The sequence below is a fragment of the Phyllosticta citriasiana genome (genome assembly GCF_038021145.1).
Source record: "Phyllosticta citriasiana strain CBS 120426 chromosome Unknown IWZ02scaffold_2, whole genome shotgun sequence".
NCBI lineage: Eukaryota > Fungi > Ascomycota > Dothideomycetes > Botryosphaeriales > Phyllostictaceae > Phyllosticta > Phyllosticta citriasiana.
In genome coordinates, this window is record NW_027117279.1 from 2,733,875 (window position 1) to 2,754,772 (window position 20,898).

General features: G+C 52.2%; 5 protein-coding genes across 5 annotated transcripts; 3 read left to right on the forward strand and 2 right to left on the reverse strand.

Moving 5' to 3' along the window:
* The first annotated feature begins 119 nt into the window (after positions 1–119).
* IWZ02DRAFT_443437 (nicotinate-nucleotide pyrophosphorylase-like protein) lies at positions 120–1,880 on the forward strand. Its single transcript, XM_066767023.1, has 4 exons — positions 120–544; positions 695–750; positions 815–955; positions 1,281–1,880. Exons 1-4 carry the CDS (start codon positions 371–373, stop codon positions 1,816–1,818), a joined length of 909 nt encoding a protein of 302 aa, XP_066626637.1. The 5' UTR covers positions 120–370; the 3' UTR covers positions 1,819–1,880.
* On the reverse strand, positions 1,881–3,265 carry IWZ02DRAFT_443439 (uncharacterized protein). The gene has a single exon (XM_066767024.1). The coding sequence runs from the start codon at positions 3,135–3,137 to the stop codon at positions 2,226–2,228; it is 912 nt and encodes a 303-aa protein (XP_066626638.1). The 5' UTR covers positions 3,138–3,265; the 3' UTR covers positions 1,881–2,225.
* On the reverse strand, positions 3,266–4,395 carry IWZ02DRAFT_396730 (uncharacterized protein). Its single transcript, XM_066765591.1, has 2 exons — positions 3,973–4,395; positions 3,266–3,918 (listed from the first exon to the last, which is right to left on the reverse strand). Exons 1-2 carry the CDS (start codon positions 4,283–4,285, stop codon positions 3,668–3,670), a joined length of 564 nt encoding a protein of 187 aa, XP_066626639.1. The 5' UTR covers positions 4,286–4,395; the 3' UTR covers positions 3,266–3,667.
* An 82-nt stretch (positions 4,396–4,477) lies between these two features.
* IWZ02DRAFT_512377 (uncharacterized protein) lies at positions 4,478–11,848 on the forward strand. Its single transcript, XM_066770561.1, has 3 exons — positions 4,478–5,245; positions 5,293–5,432; positions 5,483–11,848. Exons 1-3 carry the CDS (start codon positions 4,632–4,634, stop codon positions 11,431–11,433), a joined length of 6,705 nt encoding a protein of 2,234 aa, XP_066626640.1. The 5' UTR covers positions 4,478–4,631; the 3' UTR covers positions 11,434–11,848.
* A 5,701-nt stretch (positions 11,849–17,549) lies between these two features.
* IWZ02DRAFT_479536 (uncharacterized protein) lies at positions 17,550–19,166 on the forward strand (the record flags this gene model as incomplete). The annotated part of the gene is made up of 6 exons (XM_066769091.1): positions 17,550–17,917; positions 17,975–18,272; positions 18,331–18,416; positions 18,474–18,576; positions 18,628–18,730; positions 18,820–19,166. 6 exons carry the CDS (start codon positions 17,550–17,552, stop codon positions 18,834–18,836), a joined length of 975 nt encoding a protein of 324 aa, XP_066626641.1. The 3' UTR covers positions 18,837–19,166.
* Between the last annotated feature and the right edge of the window lie 1,732 nt (positions 19,167–20,898).

The window sequence follows — 20,898 nt, forward strand, 5'->3', positions numbered from 1 at the left end:
AGCGCCACGACTACACTGAGCCAGATCTCTGCGAAAAAAAAAAAAAATCTCTGGCAAGAGACAATAAGAGTGATCAAGAAGCACCTGGATGTGTTGATGTGTTGATGTCTTGTCTGTTGTTGGAGATGCGTGTAGCCGACAGACTCGGCCAAAACGCCGGAGAGTCAACCCCGCTGCCGACGTCGGGACCGCCCGTGCCGCCTTCCGTTCCGCCCCGCGAGCTCGGGCCGAGATTCATCGACGACTCACCCACTGACGCCGGCTGAATCCATGACCATTCGACTACTTTCTTCAAAGGAACGCCTCTTCAAGACAACCCTTACCAAGCGCTCCATTCACCTTGACGTCTTGACCCAGGATTGACAGCATCATGTCAACATTCACCGAAGGCGCGCCAGCGCATGGCAAGGTCGCACACCTACTGCCGCAGACATACAAGCGCATGGTCTCGGAATGGCTTGAAGAAGACACGCCAAGCCTGGACTACGGTGGCTTCGTCGTGGGCGAGGACATGGCAGAAGCCAGACTGCTGGGTAAGAGCAAGGTGCGTTTCTTCAGTTTCAGATTCGATTTCTCCTGCAGCATTTTTCCTTTTGCCGATCTGTCGTGCTACCGCAAGAACCGGGGTACAGAAGCAGATCTACATGGCACGAGCACGGCGATTCGATCAGATCTGGACACTGACACTGCGTAGGGTGTTCTCGCTGGAGTACCCTTCTTTGACGAGGTCTTCAAGCAGCTCGATTGCACGTGAGTTGTCCGCGATGCCCGCCGCGTCTACCACCAAACTCGTCATCTGACCTGAATGGAATAGCGTCGAATGGCACATCCAAGAAGGCGAAAGCTTTGAGCCCGTCAAGCACTGCGCGACTGTCCGTGGACCGGTCCGCAAAGTCCTCCTCGGCGAGCGCGTGGCCTTGAACATGCTGGCGCGCTGTTCCGGCATTGCGACTAAGTAAGTCTACCACCAACCTCAACGGCATGAATTGGTTCGCTGGTTTTTTTGTTCTTATACCCACGGCTTGCCAAAGCTCAAGAGAACTCTCCTTTTACTCCATGTCTTTCGATATTTCCTTTCTCTGAATGCACCGTCTTTCCTTGCCCGCCATTTCCCAATCTTCTTTGTGTTCCACACAGGATTCCCGCTTCAAACCACAATTTGTCAATCAAGCACAACTTCATTGCAAATACGCCTTTCCAACCAACATAAGACTCACGTCTTTCCCCACCCCCCACGCCTCCTATTCCCACCCCACACCAAACCCAACTAACGCCCGCAGATCCTCCCACACCCTCTCCCTCCTCCGCGCCGCCGGCTACACTAACACCCTCGCCGGCACACGCAAAACAACCCCCGGCTTCCGCCTCGTCGAAAAATACGGCATGCTAGTCGGCGGCTGCGATCCGCACCGCCACGACCTCTCAACCATGACGATGCTCAAAGACAACCACATCTGGGCCTGCAGCGGGAGCATCAGCGCGGCCGTGGCCGCCGCCAAGGCCGCCGCCGGCTTCAGCGTCAAGGTCGAGGTCGAGTGCCAGTCGTTTGAGGAGGCGGACGAGGCGATTGGCGCCGGTGCTGACGTTGTGATGCTTGATAATTTTAGCGGGGAGGGGGTCAGGGCGTGTGCAAGGCGATTGAAGGAGAAGTGGGGGAGGAAGGCGTTGGTTGAGGTTAGTGGTGGACTGACCGAGGACAATGTGAGGGAGTATGTTTGTGAGGATGTTGATGTTGTGAGTACGAGTAGTATTCATCAGGGCGTCAAGCATGTCGATTTCAGCTTGAAGTTGACGCCCAAGGCGAAGGCGGCTCAGTAGGTAGGCAGTTAGTACCGGGGGAAGTCACTTTGCCCTTTGATTTTGCAGAGATGAACTTGTCATTGAGAAAATAAACATTCTTGATTTGGGGAGACGCCAAGTATCCCTCTCTACAACGCATGTCCCTCCCGTACTCCAATTACATTTACGCCCGGCATGGCGGGTTTATCCAGGGTCCCAAGTAAGGTAGCCGTCATGTCAATCGTCAAGAATCCGGTCCGATCATGAGATGAATCCAAATATGAGAAAGAACGCCAACCTCGTCCAGGTATTTTATGCAGCGGCCAGATATCGGCCAAGTGAGTGGTAGTAAAACTGGTGTGCCAGGTCCAAGAATCAGGTAGGGCAACACCACGGCTGGGAGTAGTCTTGGCTGTCCGCCTGGGGCGATCAACCTCCCCAAAACATCAGGATGCAAACCTGACGACCCGCTTTGGCACTTCTCCAATCTTTCTCTCCGACATGGAAGCACCCAGCCTCCTTCGCTCGCTCCTCTTTTGGCGCGCCTCCCGCGCCTCACGTGCACGCCACTCGAGAATTTGTTGCCGGCGCTTGAGCACCCGCTGCTGGGCAACGGCGTGCGTCGGCCGGAACCCCACGCCGTTGATGCCGTAGCCATCATCCTCACGCTCCACGTCGATCAGATGACCGGTGATTTCCGACTCCTGCCAAGTGAGGTTGGAAAGGTCGACAGGACTGGTGTTGGTGATGGCAGCGGGAGAGGACGTCGACGACACTGAGTCGGGCGGCGGCGAGGGCGCTCGCAGCTTGGAACCGTCTTGCCGGCGTCCAGTGGAAGAGAGAAAGAGCTTGACAGAGGGCGAGGATGAAGGCGTTGGGGGCGACAGTTGTTGCTGGTACATGGCCGCCTGCGAGACACGACTGCCAAATGCAGGCTGAGGGGTTTCCGCTATTTCCAGAACGGGCTGCGGCGGCGGACTGTACGAGCCGACATGTTGATAATGTCCAAACCCATTTGTGCCGTTTGCAGAATCGTGGCCAAAGCTGTCAGGCTGCTCGTACACATGTTTTGCTTTTTTGGTGTTCATGGAGCTCGACTCGGCGGCGAGGGCAGTTCCAAAATCTATCTTGGGCAGCGCGGCTCCGGCTTCGAGCTGCAGGCGGCCGAACTCCCTGGCAACCCTTGTCCGAGGGCTCTCAGACCCGACGGTGCTGTGCTGTAGTGGAGCGGTGTGTGGATCGCCGTGTGAAGTGGCAGGGCCAGGTCCGGGGAAAGCGGAGGTGTTGATGCGGGGCGCGAAAGGTGTCGGAGCAGCGGGGTCTGAAGAGCCACGCTTGCGCTTGGGCGACACGGTCATGGATGTGTGTGTTCGAGTGGCGGGGAGTCTGGATGGGTTTCGGCGGACTGTGGAATGGAAAGATTGGAGTGCAGGCTCAAGATGGGTGTGTAGGTAGGTGAGGTCGGCGTGGGTGTGGTTTGTGTGCGGAGGGGCAAGTGCAGTGCGGGTCGGGAGACTGGGTGTGTGAGTGACAGGGTCCTGCCGCTGTCGCACGCCTCTGCCTCTCTGACGGGACCGGGACCGGGACCGCTACGAGATGTGATGCGTAGGGCTCTGACTGACTGTCCAGTTCCGTTGACGATGAAGTCGAGGTTCAGCTGTTCTGGTCCTTGCCGTCGATGGACAACTCCAGTGCTTCCGGTTCTTTTTTTTCAGCCGTGACACAAAGCAAACGCCTGGCTCCAATCCATCTTTGACCCTTCATGTACCTGTACATAGCGAAGCAGCCTATCACCGTTATCGACGGGTCCAACACCCAACTTTCCTCTATATGCGCTATCATGAAATCATGCCACGCCCTGCCATACAAGCGCCCACCATTGACAAAATCACCAAAACTTCCACCACCTCTTCTTCGCCTCCTCCGCCTGCCGTTCGGCCTCCTCCTTGGCTTTTCGGCGCGCTGCAATGACCTCCTCCTTTTTCCTCATCTTCTCCTCCTTCTTGCGGTCCATCATCTCCACGGCTTGTACCATGTACTGCTTTTCCAGAGACCGTTTTCGCCGCAGGAATTCGTACGAGAGTATCGATGTGCCCATAAAGACGCCCACTGCCCAATTGCATGATTTTTTGATGGGTTCTGCAGCATGAACGTCAGACTTTGAATTGAAAACGAATTCACCAGTAAACTTACTGCCCCAGATGGCCATCAGACCACCCACACCGAAGCCGCTGCCAATTCCCGTCAAGAAGGCCTCTCGGGCGCATGGCTGTTGGTGTACTTTGAGGATGTCATCTGCCTTGAAGGTCTGAGCAAGGCTGTTGCCCGTCTGCTCCATCTTTTCTCCTCCTGCCGTGTGCTGTGTTCCGCCTGGCATGATGTTGGCGCTCTGACCTGGCGGAGGCGCGCTCAAGAATTTGGGAGAGCTTGAGGGAGTCGCATTGGGACCTGCGGCCTCGGTGGAGGGCGCCTGTTGGTTTTGAGTCTGCCGAGTGTCGTCTGCCATCGCGAATTGATTTTTTGGAATGCGACAGGAGCTTTGGCGGTGCAGTCAGGACCTGACGGGGTGATCGTCGGGCAGCTGGCGGCGGCTGGAGCGGAGTTTCTGTCTGTGGCTTGGCGCTGGTTTCGATTCGCTGCCGCGACGCGTCCGTGAACGCGAGACGACGCGAACCGCTCAATCAATCAAATCGTAGCTCGAACCAGCCCAACCCTTCGCCTTCTCCACATAACCCGCCCATACACGCCTCTCTGCAAATCCAAATCCCTCGACCGTCCTCAAATGCCTCTTACCTGAATTACTCTTCTTCGACGTCCTCCCCAGCCGCCTGCGGCTTTCGCGACGCCGCATCATGCCTGGCCCTCGTCGCCCTGGCACCTTTCGCCGAATGGGCAAGGACGGCTCCACCTCGTATAGCTCCCGTAAGAACCTCAAGGCCATTGACGCGTCGACCCTCCGGAGTAGCGAAGCGACATCTCAAAATGAGAAGCTCGAAGCAACACGGCTGGCCCACAGCATCGACGAGGCCATGGGCTTCGCTCGCTACGAGTCCGGCAAGAAGAAGGTTGGCTGGTTGATCAACATGCGCAGCACGAGCATAGAGGATGACAATCAGCCTGGAGGCCGCGCCGGAGTCGACTTTTATTTCATTGGAGACGACGGGGAACACTTCAAGGCCACGGTCGGTTACGATCCATACTTTCTCGTTGCAATAAAGAGAGGGAAGGAGGCCGAAGTGGAAGAATGGTGCAAAAGAACATTCGAGGGCTTGGTGAAAAACGTCTCAAAGGTGGAAAAGGAGGATCTGAACATGCCAAATCACCTGTTGGGATATCGGCGGACATTCTTGAAACTTTCATTCGTCAACGTCCCGGACCTGCTTAGTGTGCGCAAGTCTATTTTACCCCTTGCGCAAAAGAACAAGAAAAAGGTGAATGCGATGGACGCATATGCGGAGGTGGCTAGGTATGCTGAACTTGTCCCCAGACGCACCATTGGCTAACGCAATGCAGCGCAAATGCCGGCTTTGACATTTTCGACGACGACCAAGATGACGACAAACGGCCTAATGGGTTCGTAGACGCCAGCGATTTCGTCGTAGACATACGAGAGTACGACGTGCCGTATCATGTCCGAGTTTCAATAGATTTAGGTTCGACTAGGTTTTCTTGCTCTGTCTTTCTATCCGCTGACCATCTCCAGATATCCGTGTCGGTAAATGGTATACCGTCGAAGCAAAACACGGAGTCACAACGCTCAAGTGCATCGAGGATCGACTTACGCGTGCCGACCCGGTTGTGCTGGCCTGGGATATCGAAACCACAAAGCTTCCTCTTAAATTTCCAGATTCCTCGTTTGACCAAATTATGATGATTTCGTACATGATTGATGGCCAAGGATTCCTCATCACCAATCGAGAAATCGTCTCCGAGGACATTGCAGATTTCGAGTACACGCCAAAACCCGAGTACGAAGGTCCATTCATGATTTTCAATGAGCCCGATGAAAAGGCCGTCATTGAGCGCTTTTTCGAGCACATCAAGGAGGCGAAACCGACCGTCATGGTGACCTACAACGGTGACTTTTTCGATTGGCCGTTTGTCGAGGCTCGAGCCAGCATTCTGGGGATAGACATGTATCAAGAGATTGGATTCCGGAAGAACAGTGAAGACATATACCAAGCCGACCATTGTTGCCACATGGATGCCCTGGCTTGGGTCAACCGCGACAGTTATCTTCCTCAGGGAAGTCGAGGCTTGAAGGCTGTCACTGTCGCCAAACTCGGATACGACCCTGACGAACTCGACCCGGAACTCATGACTCCTTACGCCGCCGAAAAACCGCAAATTCTCGCGGAATATTCCGTTTCTGATGCCGTCGCGACCTACTACCTGTATATTAAATATGTTCACCCTTTCATCTTTTCGCTCTGCACCATCATTCCACTGGGACCCGACGATGTGTTGCGCAAAGGCACAGGAACCCTTTGTGAGATGTTGCTCATGGTCCAGGCATACTACAAAAACATTGTTTTGCCGAACAAGCACGTCGCACCAAAAGAAGCATTCTGGGATGGCCACTTGCTAGAATCGGAAACCTATGTCGGAGGCCACGTCGAAGCCCTCGAGGCAGGGGTCTTTCGCAGCGACATTCCATGCAACTTTGCGCTCGATTCTTCGGCTTTTGACGAGCTTATCAATGATCTTGATGCGGCACTGAATTTCAGCATCACCGTGGAAGAAAAGAAGTCGATGGATGACATTGTCAATTACGACGAAGTCAAGGCCCAAATCGTCGAAAAGCTCGATAACCTCAGGAGTACCCCAAATCGGAGCGAAAAACCATCGATCTACCACTTGGACGTCGCTTCTATGTATCCGAACATCATGACCACCAACCGTTTGCAGCCGGACTCTGTGGTCACTGAGGCCGACTGTGCTGCATGTGATTTCAATAGACCTGGCAAGACTTGTGACCGCCGCATGCCATGGGCTTGGAGAGGCGAGTACCTTCCGGCAAAGCGAGACGAGTACAATATGATCCGACATGCATTGGAAAACGAGAGATTTCCAGGAAAGAAGCCAGGGGGGCCCACGAGGTCTTTTTCCGAGTTGACAGAAGACGAGCAGGCCAGCTACGTCAAGAAGCGACTTCAGGATTACAGCAAGAAAATCTACCACAAGATCCACGATGCGACAACAATGGAGCGCGAAGCCATCATCTGTCAACGCGAGAACCCATTCTATGTCGACACAGTCAAGGACTTTCGTGACCGTCGCTACGACTTCAAGGGCAAGCAAAAAGTCTGGAAAGGCAAGACTGACGCTTTGAAAGCTTCAGGTGCCAGCGCCGCAGAAGTGGACGAGGCCAAAAAGATGATTGTCTTGTTCGACTCTTTGCAATTGGCCCACAAGGTCATTCTCAACAGTTTCTATGGATATGTCATGCGAAAGGGATCCCGATGGTACTCGTTGGAAATGGCCGGAATCACTTGCTTGACTGGCGCTCGCATCATCCAGCTTGCTCGTTCGTTGGTCGACCGAATCGGTAGACCTCTGGAACTTGACACTGATGGAATTTGGTGCATCCTCCCGGCCACCTTTCCGGAAAACTTTGCCTTCAAGACCAAGAATGGGAAAAAGGTGGCGATTTCGTACCCTTGTGTCATGTTGAACCACTTGGTCCATGATCGATTCACCAATCACCAATACCAGACTCTCGTGGATCCTGTCACGTTCCGCTACGAAACTCATAGCGACAACACCATCTTCTTCGAAGTCGACGGTCCGTACAAGGCAATGATTCTTCCCACCTCCAAAGAAGAGGACAAGGGTCTGAAGAAGCGTTACGCAGTTTTCAACCATGACGGCAGCTTGGCTGAATTGAAGGGTTTTGAGGTCAAGAGAAGAGGTGAGCTGAAGCTAATCAAAATCTTCCAAACTCAAATTTTCAAATTCTTCTTGGAGGGCACCACACTCGAAGAGACCTATGGTGCAGTCGCCAAGGTGGCCAATCAGTGGCTCGACGTCCTCCACCAACATGGCACTACGCTTGCAGATGAAGAGCTCATCGACCTCATTTGCGAGAACAAGTCCATGTCGAAGACGATTGAGGAGTACGCAGCGCAAAAGACGACCGCCATCACCACAGCAAAACGTCTGGCCGAGTTCCTTGGAGAGCAAATGATCAAGGATAAGGGTCTGAACTGCAAATACATCATTTCCGCCCAGCCAAAAAGCGCCCCAGTCACCGAGAGAGCCGTCCCAGTCGCAATCTTCTCGGCTGAGGAGTCGGTCAAGAAATTTTTCCTGCGGAAGTGGCTCAAGGCCGACCCCGAAGACGCTGACCCGCGGACTATCATTGACTGGAATTACTACCTCGAGCGTCTGGGCTCGGTCATTCAGAAGCTCATTACCATTCCCGCAGCTCTTCAAAGAGTTCGCAATCCGGTACCCAGAGTACCTCATCCCGACTGGCTTGAACGGAGAATCAGAATCAAGGACGATGTGTTCAAGCAGACCAAGATGACCGACTTGTTTTCCAAAAAGGCTTTGACCGACATTGACGCAAACGCTGTGAGCAATAAGGTCACTGATCTTGAAGACTTTGGTTCTTCACAAGTTGGGAAACCGAAGAAGGGAATGGTGACAAGAATGGTACAGAAGCGGAAAGCTCCCGAGCCTGCAGTCCCTGTTTCAACTGATCCATACGCAAGCTTGCCACCAAATATGCCATCAATCACCGAGGACTACCAAGGTTGGCTGCGGTATCAGAAGCAAAAGTGGAGAATTCAAAGACAACAAAGAGCCCGGAGACGTCAATTGTTTGGCGAAAAACGCACCGATGCGACCGATGGTCTTGGAAGCTTCTTCAGAAACCAGGCCGAGATGCTTTACCTCAACACATGGCAGCTGCTCCAATTGCGCGAAGGCGATCTGCCTGGTGAGGTCAAAGCTTTTGTTCTGCTCGACAAGAAGATACACGTGCTGCGAATACTTGTTCCGCGTCAGGTATACCTAAACCTCAGAAGCGAAGACCTTCCCGACGTGTCCATCGACGATTGCAATGTCGAAAAGGTCACGAACCATACTCTACCCAACGGGCACCCTTCGGTCCATCTCTTCAAGCTTACCATGTCCGAGGAATCATTCGTGCAGGAATCCAAAAAGTTCAGCGTCCTGTTCAACCACCCGAGTGTTGAAGGTGTGTACGAGACTCAAGTGCCGCTCAACATACGCGCGGTCCTCGAATTGGGCACCGTCTGTTCTTTTGACGAGAGCCAACGAGGCGTCCTCGGAAAAGGTTTGGAGCAAGGGTTTGACCTCTCCGCCCTCCGTCGCGTCCCAACTCAGCAGCCTTATCTCACCACCAACCCCTTGGGATACCTTTACGTCCACCAAATCGTTGCAGGTGATCGAGAGATTTTTTCTGTCTTCTCTAGCAGCAAAGACCAGGCCTACGTCATCGTCATGAATAGGTCAAGAGATACTCAAGGCATGCCAAACTTGGACAAGATCTATAGGGACAGCTACATGGGGAGATTAAAGGAGACTGAGGGCCAGCCATGGCAAGACACCTTCGAGTACCAGACCGATCTCAAATTCAAGGTCGTGCAGGTGACCACAAAGCGCAAGGCTTATCTCGAGGTCGCCGATGCCATCAAGAGGTTGAAGAGTGAGGAGTTGAGGCCGCTGATCGCAGTTGTTCGCACAGAGAACCAGAAGCTGTTGGCCCACGACATTCCGGCGCTGAAAGAGCTGCCTATCCTGCCCCTGCAAGCTGACGAGGCCGACAAGCAGTTACCGCCACTGGGATGGCAATCGTTCGTGGCTCGCCGTCTCGTTGACCATTACCTGGATCTTGGAACTTGGGTCACTCATTTGATTGGTCTCGCTCGATACGGAGACATTCCTCTCTGCAACTTGGAGCGAGACGATCCTCGATTCTTGATTGACGTTGCATACGCGAGAAGGCTGCAAAAAGAAAAGGTCGTCTTGTGGTGGTCGGATGGTCCGAAGCCTGACCACGCCGGTTATGAAAAGGACGATGTTTTGGGTCAACTGGAGACGGTCGAGATGCCCTCGATCAACAATCCTGGTACTTACTCGTCCGTTTGCATTGATCTCGAGATCAAAAACTTGGCCATCAGCACTGTGCTCTCCTCTTCAATCATCAACGAGATGGAAGGGTCAGACTCGGTATCATTTAATCCGGCCGCGCCGACGGAAGACGCTCCGTCAGATGGAACCAACATCATCTACTCGGACAACGCCTTTGCCTCGGCCGGTATTTTGGTATTGCGGGAAATGGTGAAGGCGTGGTGGACCGAAGCTGAAAGGGGCAGCTACATGGCCGACGTCATGGTCCAACATCTCGTGCGGTGGGTAGAGTGCCCTGGATCATTCTTGTACGACCGTGCTTTGCACTACTACGTGCAAGTCATGTCAAAGAAGGCGTTGCAGCAGCTCATGTCGGACTTTCGCCGAGTCGGCTCGCACGTTATCTTTGCAAGCGCAAATCGTCTGTTGCTCCAAACGAGCAAGGCAGAGGTCGGCAACGCATTCGCCTACAGCCAGTACATTCTCAAGACGGTCCACGCCAAACCGCTTTTCCAATCCCTCGACCTCCAAATCAAGGAGTATTGGGACTATCTGGCTTGGTACGACGAGTTCAACTACGGCGGCAAAGGCTGCAAAGAAGTTGTCGAGGTTGAGAACCAGACTCTGGACACCATCATGCACTGGCACTTTGCCACTTTCCTCCCTCCGGTCCTTCAACCTGTGTTCAACGATTGGGTTGTCGAATTCATTGAAATCATGCACGCACGCAAGCGTCCGCAGATTGTCGTCAATCCCGACGGCACCGTCTCCTCCACACCACGGGCCACTCAAATCCCCTTCCGTCCACTGACGGTCGACCACACGGACGTTGCGACCCAAGTCCTCCCCAAAGACTTCACCAAGCCGCTGCGGAACCAAATTTCCAAGCTGCTCTCGCGTCAACACAGCGAACTCCTCCATCAAGAGCTTGTCAGCGACTGGGCGTTCCCGCAACTGCCTGGCTCGCACCACTCGCTCGACAACCCAGTCCTCCAACTCGTCAAATCGCTCGTGCAAGTGCTCTCCCTCGACAAGAGCATTCATCTCGAAGTGCGCATCCTGCGCAAAGACCTGCTCAAGCTCTTCGACGTGCGCGAATTCAGCGCCCAAGCCGCCTTCGCCAACCCATCCGCGTCGCTCTGGCTGCGCGGCCTCGTCTGCGACGATTGCACCGCCGCGCGCGACCTGGACCTATGCCGCGACGCCGACGTCTTCACCGACGGCAGCAGCGGCGCGGCCGAGGCACAGGCTCAGCCCAAGTGGCGCTGCCCTAACTGCGATGCCCCCTTCGACCGCCTGCGCATCGAGGAGCGCCTCCTCGCAGAGGTCCAACGCCTCGCCGTCGAATGGTGCGCCCAGGACCTCAAGTGTGCCAAGTGTGGCCGGCTGCGCACGAATGACTTTATGGAGCATTGCGCGTGTGCTGGCGAGTGGGTCCCCACGCGCAAGGTGGACGAGATGCGCGAGCGCTTAGGCGTTTATGCGCGTGTTGCGCGTTTCTACCGCATGGGTATGCTGGGCGATGTGTGTAAGGAGGTTGGCGGTGGCTCGTGAGGCTTGCGAAATACGACATGAGTCTGCATGCTGTTGTCTTTTTCTCGTGGGCTGGCTGGGCTTTGGGGTTGATGGTGCCTGGGCGAATACGGCGTTTGTACAGTACCTTATCTTGCGCGTTGCGCTTCTGCTGCTCTTGGATTTGTCGTGTCGTCTTCTCTTTTCTCTTTCTTTCCTGCATCCAGATGAGGCGTTTCATTTGATTCCCTTGTTTTCGTCTTTTTTCCTTCTTTCCATCTCTCCAGGACACAATGGAGCATACGTATCTTGTCTATCCTGTCCTCTTCCTGCGGCACCGCGTGGCTTACCCTACACACATAGACAGCGAAAGAAAGAGAAAGATAGTAGTTGGGTAGGTAGCCAGGCCAGCTACATCACATCACATTCATGACATGAGCAATTGTCCAATCCCGACTTCTCTCGCTTCCTTTCACCTCATCCGGTGGCGCCTCGTGCGTGTTAAGCGTCGCCATCATCACCACTATCATTATCGCCGACACCTTCTAGTCTACAAGGAAAGCGGCACCCGAATCCAAACGCCGTGACTCCCTGCGTGCGTGTGTGCGTGCAGTAATGAAAGGAAGACAATATCGAGGCCGCGAATGGGCTGGCTGTCGGGCACCCATCCAGCACACTCCAAATGACCGACTACCTTCCCACATCGCCGCGCTGTTATCGATGCACGCGACAACCAACCGACAGCCGACAGTCGACGGCCAAAGGCATCCATTGATCGGTGCGGAGAGGAACAGCACCTGCAGAGCCGGGCGAGGCAGAGCAGGGCGAGGCAAGACAGCCGCTGCGGGAACCAAAGCGGTCAACACGCCCGTCGCTTGTCTTGTACGGTTTTGTGTGGTTGAGGAGACGCAGTGCGAGCTGTGATCGTCGTTCACGAGGGTTATGCGATTTCTTCAGCGAGCGAGCAGTGTGGGTTCCATCATCCGCTTCTCTTGTGGCGGCTTTGTGTGGGCACTTGGTTTGCGCGGCGCGAGATGATGCAAGTGTTGGCTGCATCTGCCATGGCTGAGCGAGCTGCGTGCGCTCGTCAAGTCGATTCGGACGTGTTCTCAAGACGCCGTGGTCTCTCTTGTTCTTTGGGCGGTTTTTTCGTCGGTTTTGACGGAGTAGAGAGGTGAGGACGAGGTTTGTCAATCAGTGGAACGTCTGCTTGTTTGGGTTGGTAGATGCTGAAGTGCTTGTGAGAAGAGGGAAAGGCAAAGACGAGCATTGTGGGGATACCAGGAGTGCGGGAGGTAGAATTGTTGTCGGCTCGACGGTGGCGACACCGTTGCTGTCTTTATGAATGCCTGCTAGGTCGAGAGACTGCTGAGACGCTCTTCAGAATCGAATCGGCTCTTTTCAACCTAAGAGAAGGAAAGGTGGGAGGACCGATCTTCAGATTGGCAGCAGTGAGTGCTCCACTTTGCTCGGGCTATCTACATTGTTTGCTCTGACGGTGCCTCGTTGCGGTGATTCTCATACCGCTGTATTTCCGACTCAGAGAAGAGGCGCTTCGTTTTCGTCTCTGGCCATGCTGTTCTTGGATCTAACCCCTTCGCCTGGTCCGAAGTTTGAATGAGGAAGGGGAAAGCAATTTTTGTCGACAGTATCGTCGACTTTCTGTGGCTTGTCTGGACTGACTCTGTCAGCATTGGCTGCACTGCGTAGCGGTGATCGTGACTTTGCTGTTGACCTAAGAACTAAGTGGATGATGAAAGGCGTGGAAACGACTTGATTGCGGCCATTGCCTCAGGTCTCTCAGCAAACAAGCACGCAAGCAAAGACTGTGGTCGCAGGTGCGCGCGCAGGTGCGTTTTCAACTGTGTTTCTGGCACCTTGGACAGCCACGAGGGCCATAGAGGAAGCGAGGAGACAGTCGTTCGTTCAACAGCAACGTCTCTAGCTGCTCGAGACTGGCTGTGATGACTTTGGCTGCAATGGGTTGCGGTGCTTGCAATTTTGCTGTGCTCCGGACTCTTTAAGAAAACTGGCAGACTGGATAAGCGAATGGGGAGAGCAGTCGTTCGTTCATCGACAGTCATCACGCTGCTCCGGACTGGCCCCATTGGCGTTGGCAGCGCCTCGTGACGGTGCTGGCAAATTTGGGTTGTCTCCTCATGAAGAGAGACAGCCATTCTGACACTTTCTCGATCGATCTAGCTGAAGGCTGAAGCAAGCACGAGTTGGAGCTGATTGGATCCATCACGCACAACGGCGACAACATCGCTATCTAAAGCAACAAGAAAGCAAAAGAGACGTGTAGGATCTGGAATGGTCGAGCATTTCCTTTTGTTTGCCGATGCGCAGCAGTCTTGTACCTCGCTGAGGGGGGGGAAAGCTTCCACTGCTTTCGCCACTTCATTTGGGAACGACGACTATTCCGACAGTACATTGACGAGCTACACCTTAACCTCTCATTTGCGCTTGGCCACGAAAAACAAAAGTCGGCAATGCGTCGATGGCGGATGACTGAGCACCAACGATTTCTGATGGAGTCCTCCAGTAGAGTAGAGTCGCTTACAGCAGTAGTTAGCCCAAAGTAGTTTAGCGCAGCCAGTCGACGCTGATAGTCGACTAAACGACTGCGCGCAACGAAACTAATACAACACACAATTCATGACATCAATTCATTGGTTTCTCCAATTTCCCACATCGGAGGTGACATTGTGACTGTCCCCAAAAGCACTGTCTCTGCTGTGAACGCAAAACTCCCTTCTGATGTTTATCAAATTCATTCTGCGCCGGCCGTAAAGCTGTTTGGGATATGTTGGATGTAGAGGCAGGCTTGGACTGTCGTCCTAGACGCGCGAGAAAGCAAAAGCGGTGAGGAGTTGAGCAGAGAGAGTGTGTATGGGAAAGGAGAGGGATCGGGCGCGCAGTGCAGGGATACGACAAAACTACCCTCGGTCGGCGGCCTATGCGCGCGCATGGAGTCTTGTTATAGGTAATCTTGGCAAGGATGAATAGTTCCATTAAATCTAGTGGCTCTCTAGTACTGCTAACAAGTAGTGCTGATCCTTAACACGCTAACTGTATTAGGACTGCTTCGGGGAGCCTAGAGGCCAATCCGGGTGGATCACGGCTTAGCTAATATCCGGCCTCCGGCACAACATGTCTACCTTAGTTTTCTACCGGCACCTGGCCTATACAACTCCAACTCAGCAATGAAAATGTTGGAGTGGGATTGAATGAGCGAGGAGCGTGATGCGCACTCCTGTGCTTCCTCTTCTATTAGAGCGCTTTGTCCGTCATTGATGGACTCGCGATGCTTTTGAGGTTGGTGGCAAGAATTTCGAACAAGACAGCTCTGAACTCTGCAAAATTACCAGTGGCGGGCTCTATTTGCGGCGACGAGGTAAACTAGAGGATTAATCACTGATTCGCAAGTGATAGTGCAGTCAATTCTCTTCACAATCCAGCGTCTGCAGCTGCCATCTCCTCGGACGAGCGTCGTCCAGCGCAAGGGCTAACTCGCCTCCTTGGTGCCGCAGAGTTGCAGGGGGAGCTCCATGCTACTCTCAACTACACCTCTCCCATGAGCGCCTATACTCTTGAACGAACCACCTCCGCTCAATTCTAGCGGGGAGAAAAGCCTAATGTGTTGACGCCTATCTTTGGTCTCATGCACATTATAACGACGACTCGCTTCTACCCACATCTCAACAAATCTTTTTTGGATTTCCGCTTCAACTACGACGGCCGTCATGATTTGATCAGAGTTAGGCAGACAGCGGTGAGGAAGCTTGCCATGGTTAATTAAATTCTGGACTCAGCCCAAGTCTTAAAAATTTTGGGTCTTGAGCATGTTGCTGTCCCGTCTCGCATGTCAAGTCCAATCCTGCATGAAGCATTATTGATGGAATTCCAAAGAACTTTACTACGTTGAGTTGTGTGCATGTCCCTTAACCGTAGAGAAAACCAAAAATTTTGGGTCTTGAGCATGTTGCTGTCCCGTCTCGCATGTCAAGTCCAATCCTGCATGAAGCATTATTGATGGAATTCCAAAGAACTTTACTACGTTGAGTTGTGTGCATGTCCCTTGACCGTAGAGAAAACCGCCCAACACACGTTGGATCCCTACACTAGAGGAGCATTGTTATCCTATTAAAAACAAAGCAACCTACATGTGCTTCAATGGGCCTACTCATATTCGACTCGCGCTGATAAGAGGTTAATGCCAGAACAAGATCCTAGCTAATCACTAAGCTTATAAGACACGAACAGTTCAATTCCTCCACCTCGTGCTTAGCTCCATAAGTTTCAATTTTCTTTGAGCTTAATCGTTCAAATTCCAAAAAACTTTACTATGTTGAGTTATGTGCTTGTCCCTTAACCATAGAGAAAACCGCCCAACACACGTTAGATCCCTGCACTAGAGGAGCATTGTTGTCCTATTAAAAACAAAGCAACCTACATGTGCTTCAATGGGCCTACTCATATTCGACTCGCGCTGATAAGAGGTTAATACCAGAATAAGATCCTAGCCAATCACTAAGCTGGCAAGATACTAGCAGTTTAATTCCGCCACCTCGCGATTAGCTCCATGAAACTTTCAATTTTCTTTAAGCTTAATCGTTCGAAAACTGGACCGCAGCAGGATTTTTTTTTCAATTTTTTTTTTTCCGTGCAACAGGAAAGGGCCAATCTGTGCGGCTCTGAGCCACAATCAGTGATTCAAACTTGATGTGGACTTCCACAACAACAGAAACATTGGTGTATTGCTTTGCCGAATCTTTTGAGCCGCACACATAGCTCGGGAACGGAATTGTGAAATGCTTTCGGTTTTTCCCGCCATGCATGTGCTTTGACCAAGATGACTCAGGGGTGATGGTTCAGGTCGTCGGGGACACCGAAGACATAACGCCGACCTTTCCCACGATATCACGAAACGCTTCTCATTGGCGAAGCTCAAAGTGTTCTTCATGACTAGAGTGATGTATGCTTTTGAAATTTGCCACGAAAAATTTGCCACGAAGGACCCAGGTGGCAATTGCTTCGGCAAACATCCCCATCTACTTGGTGTCCACTAAATCCTGGCGCGCGGGAACTCGCTAAGAACTCTTCACAAAAGGCTTTTCTAGCCACTTCAAACGCATGATCTGCAGTCAGGTAGTTGAAGCATAGCCCGTGCCTCGGCTTTGGGACGCGGAAACCACAGCGAATCAAAAGTCCTCCAGCTCAACAGTGTAGGTTTGCACGCTGCCCTCTACGTCATCTTGAGCTGATTGGAATTTTCAAAGCACAAACGGAACACTAAAAGGCCCGCGAAACCAAGCCATAACCCGCAACAAGCTCAATGCCGCGATGCGCCTGCCGCGGTCCGTCCAAGACGCCGTTAGGGAAAAGCTTACTCTGACAAGACCCAAGATATCTGAGCTGCTCTAAACACTTCGAAGCAGCTGTACACCTACATTTGGTGTCAAGTCTTTCATGAGGTCTTGGGAATGTATTAGCGATTTACTACAGCTAGAACAGACAAACAACTTAATTTAGCAGCCTACGACTGTTGCAAAAGTTCTGCGAGAATGGTTCAAAAAGCTGCAAATCATCGGGGAAGAAAGAACTCAACTGCTCCAAGTGAGCTGAATACTCCACGTGGGACACTTGAGCACCGTCTATCGTCAGTCGCCAGACTGACCTCGGGATGGCCGCCGCTGTAGTCGTTAAGCGCGCGGAGAACACGACGAATAGTCCTATTGTCATGCCCGCGCGCGTGCCATCTCCGGCAACTGAAGTCTATTGATGGCGGAATTGGGTCCTGCCTCGTTCATTTCGCGAGGCGCGGATAAATGGAAGAGCTGAACAGATTCAGATGAAAAGTGGCGGATGACAGACCGCCTAAAAATGTAGCAAATGACGGGTAAGCAATTTTGCACGTTGGCGACATCCAGGTGCCGATCAATTAGGTTATTAAGGTTAAACACATTTTTGGCGCTTTTGGTAACGCGCCCATTTGAACTCAAAATTTCGTCGAGCATAAGCGAGACTTGACAGCGACATGATCATGTTTGTAGCAATGGATTTTGTGCGTCTATAAGTAAAGCCGTACACATGTTGAGAGACGGAGTTTTTTGTCCAGCAAGACACCACTGTTGCTTTTTGCAGAAAAAATAATCATGTCTCAGTTCCGAGCTTTTCAACTTCTTTTGCTGTGTTTGTTGGTGTCCAGCACCATCGCGACACCCGTGCACCTGCACACCACCGGGACACCCGTGCACCTGCAAACTGTGGGAGCACCATTATTTGAGACCTTTGTGATGGAGGAAGGACAGCTTGTTCCCCTTGACAGATCCAATCCTCTGCACATGTCGCCCGAGCCCTCGTATGAAGGACTGCCAATGAAGACGCAGTGGAACGAATTCGGCGAGGTACAGCACGTAGTTCAGATTGAGATGCTCGACATACAGACGTACAAAAAGCACTTCCTTGCGGGTCCCTCGTGGCAGGATCTCGAATTGTCGGACGAGGATATCGAGGACCTCAGGTGAGTGGCACAAGCTGCTGCCGAGTCCAAATTCCTGAACTGACAAGAACAACCTAGGCAATCCCATTTCAACAAAAGCTACGACCCCAGGCCGTATGCGGCTGCAAAGCACAAGAAATTGATGAAGCGCATGGCTCCAAGCCAGCCTATAAGATATTGCGACCCAAAATCTCTCAGTATAAAATCACAGGGAGTCGTTCACAGCGTCAACTACCATTCGAGAGGAAAAGTACACTTAGCTTCCCAACAGATATGCTCCCCCATCAAAGCTTCATATACCGTGGCTTTGCAGCATCAGTCTGCTCTTGCGTGGTCTGTTTCGTCGAAGGACTTTCCTGGAGTTCAGAACCTCGCAGTACGCCTTCATTTGCACCGATTTCTGCAACAAACAATTGACTGACATTTCGAAACAGAAATTTTTTTTAGGAAAATTCGCCAAATATGCGCTTGGCTTCTTCAAGGAACTAGGCGTCGGAGTTGCTAAAACTGAGACGGACAGGTCAGTGTACCATTAGAAGTCCCGATGACCAGAGCTGACCTTGAAAATGGACTGCAGTGTGACTTACAGCCGTTCTTACACGGCAGACTGCGTAGTCCCCAAAAGTGCTTGCTTCCTTACCGAAGAGCCGATTATAATTGTCAGAAAAGGAGACTCAAACGTAAGTTGCGCCCATCAATGAATGGTCCGAGTCTCTTGCTGACTTGAGCAGCATCTTGCTTTCTCGGACGATGGTATCCGCTGTTCCGCATATGATTTCCAGACAAGCGGCTGGGAATCTCATACGTTGTATGAATCAGATGATTCTGAAGGCGGTATGTTGACTGGCGCTCTCAATTCAAGCGATTTGCAGGCTGACTTGAGTAGCTGTTTGGGATCAGTGCTACACTACCTCTCCCTGCAGCAGCTTTACTCCAGTGATACCGCCAGCACCTTATAAAGAATGCCCATCTGATGCCATCAAGTCGCCACAGGGTGCGACGGCCGACTCTGTGTAAGCTCTGCGATTCGTCGGATTGGATGATTGCTTGCAAATTGATCCCGGGTGTCGAGGAAACGTGAGGTACAGGGAAGCTGGACGTAGAGCTGGAATCGGAACGTCAAAATTGAATTCGCTGATTTGGAGAGGTGTTGGTTGCGGTTTCGACAAATTGATCATGTAATGGACGCCAGTCGTCAAGCGACTAGTCCCTCTTTAGAAAGTCACGAGCGCCAATCATTTTTGTGGTTAGGTAGTGTAATCAACTCGCTATTTTTAAGCATTTTCTTGTTGATGAATCCCTCTAAAGTCGGAATTTATAGTTAATTATGCTCATAAGGTTAATGATCGGTGAGTGATGAACTGGAGGTTTTTCTCAGCCGCTTCCCCCATTGCTCCTCCAATAAGCTTCCACTCTCCGCCACGTGCGACAACACAGTTTTCCCGCACCCGAGGTTATGGCTGCGGCTGAGTCACCCGCTGAGATAACACCCGAGGTGCCGTTGACGTCTGCGCATCCTCTTCGCTTCCATCATTTTTGACGAGGCGCTACCACTTGCGGCTGAAAGCTGGCTATTTGGCTTTGAGGACCATCTTCTACTCTGTTTAGGCCCTGGTAAGGTAGCTTCTCCTTGCCACTCGCTTGGTCAAGTTGTCCGAAACCCGAACTTTGACGTTGACGATTCCTAATCCAATTCTGTCTACCCCAGCTTCGTGATGCTACTAAACCGCGACATCTCGTCAAGTGACTCTGACCCCGATGTCGAAGTATTCTGAACCCAGCCTATTGACTGGACAAAACAAAGCCCGAATCGATTTGAGACAGCATGGTCGAAAATGAGTGGAAAATCAGATTTCGCCAGTCCTGCGCAGCAACAACATGGCGTCTCGGTCCCTGAGTAATGCCCTCGCCCACTTCGGGGTTGATTTCCAAGCCTTTCGCGCCCGCGCCTGCGCATGTGCCGACAATCTGCCTCGTCTCGTGCCCCTCCTGCCATCCAGCCTGCAAGGTTCTCTCTGCAGCCTTGACGATGATTGAATCAGCTCAAGCGAAGCGCCCACTGGTCCCATACTTCACGTTGGCATTTGCTGAGATTCTTCCATGTGTTCAGTTCCTCATCTTTGAGTTGTCGCGCTGGCCAACCGGAACACACGACCTGAATGTTGAGCCCCTTGGGTGTTGTCTGAGAACTGAGATGAAGCTCGGTCACTCAAGACAATGTCTTGTCTGACGTACCTGCCCTCCAGCGGAAATGCACTCGGATAATCAGCATCTCGGGAGCCATTGTCTGATTCAAACCTTTCGTCGACATCATCGGCCCTCAGAACTAGTTCCGTTCCTCTATTCTTGGTCTTGGTTTTGGACTTTGCAGCTTTCGCACAGGCCAACGTCCTTTCCTTTCGTTCTTCATGCTCTGCGCAACTTGCATCCGTGATTTCCTCGAAGGTCATCGCGGTCTACATCACAAAACCTTCTCAGACTTGAAGAAAGCTGCCAGCACCGGGTGCAAAGTACGTTGGACCGTAGAACTACATTTCATAACGTACCATGAACGTACGGAAAGCAGTGTCTCTACGCAGCTAGAACTTAGCCATCTGATCTTTCACAAGGCACTCTTTATGCTCCTGGATAAATTTGCTGGAACTGAGCTGTAGTTTGAAGTCAGAATTCTGGAGGAAAAGATTCTTGGCAACATGTGGGAAACCGTCTTACGAGCACAGAAAGACTGGAACAGGAAACCCTGACTGGTGCAGCACTTTGGGAGGACTCTGAATCTCCCACCATGCACTGGTGATCCGGCCGTCATCGAAAGAGCCAATGAATGGCTAATAATCTGCCAGGAAGATCATAGTTGCTACAACAGCATCAATTCTGACTACTACCCCAAACGGCTCCTCGATTTGGGCAATGGGGCACTGTCTTTAATAGAGACCACAAACCACGATTTTTCGGATCCATATGCCACTCCTAGTCATTGCTGGAGTCAAGGCGAGTTTTTTTAA

Excerpts from the sequence above, each read along its gene's own strand:
- IWZ02DRAFT_443437 (XM_066767023.1), top strand. The coding sequence starts at position 371 with ATGTCAACATTCACCGAAGGCGCGCCAGCGCATGGCAAGGTCGCACAC. Across the intron at positions 545-694 it reads GACTGCTGGGTAAGAGCAAG|GGTGTTCTCGCTGGAGTACC; the intron begins GTGCGTTTCTTC and ends GACACTGCGTAG. Across the intron at positions 956-1,280 it reads TGTTCCGGCATTGCGACTAA|ATCCTCCCACACCCTCTCCC; the intron begins GTAAGTCTACCA and ends TAACGCCCGCAG.
- IWZ02DRAFT_443439 (XM_066767024.1), bottom strand. The coding sequence starts at position 3,137 with ATGACCGTGTCGCCCAAGCGCAAGCGTGGCTCTTCAGACCCCGCTGCT.
- IWZ02DRAFT_396730 (XM_066765591.1), bottom strand. The coding sequence starts at position 4,285 with ATGGCAGACGACACTCGGCAGACTCAAAACCAACAGGCGCCCTCCACC. Across the intron at positions 3,919-3,972 it reads TCTGATGGCCATCTGGGGCA|AACCCATCAAAAAATCATGC; the intron begins GTAAGTTTACTG and ends TTCATGCTGCAG.
- IWZ02DRAFT_512377 (XM_066770561.1), top strand. The coding sequence starts at position 4,632 with ATGCCTGGCCCTCGTCGCCCTGGCACCTTTCGCCGAATGGGCAAGGAC. Across the intron at positions 5,246-5,292 it reads GCATATGCGGAGGTGGCTAG|CGCAAATGCCGGCTTTGACA; the intron begins GTATGCTGAACT and ends AACGCAATGCAG. Across the intron at positions 5,433-5,482 it reads CCGAGTTTCAATAGATTTAG|ATATCCGTGTCGGTAAATGG; the intron begins GTTCGACTAGGT and ends GACCATCTCCAG.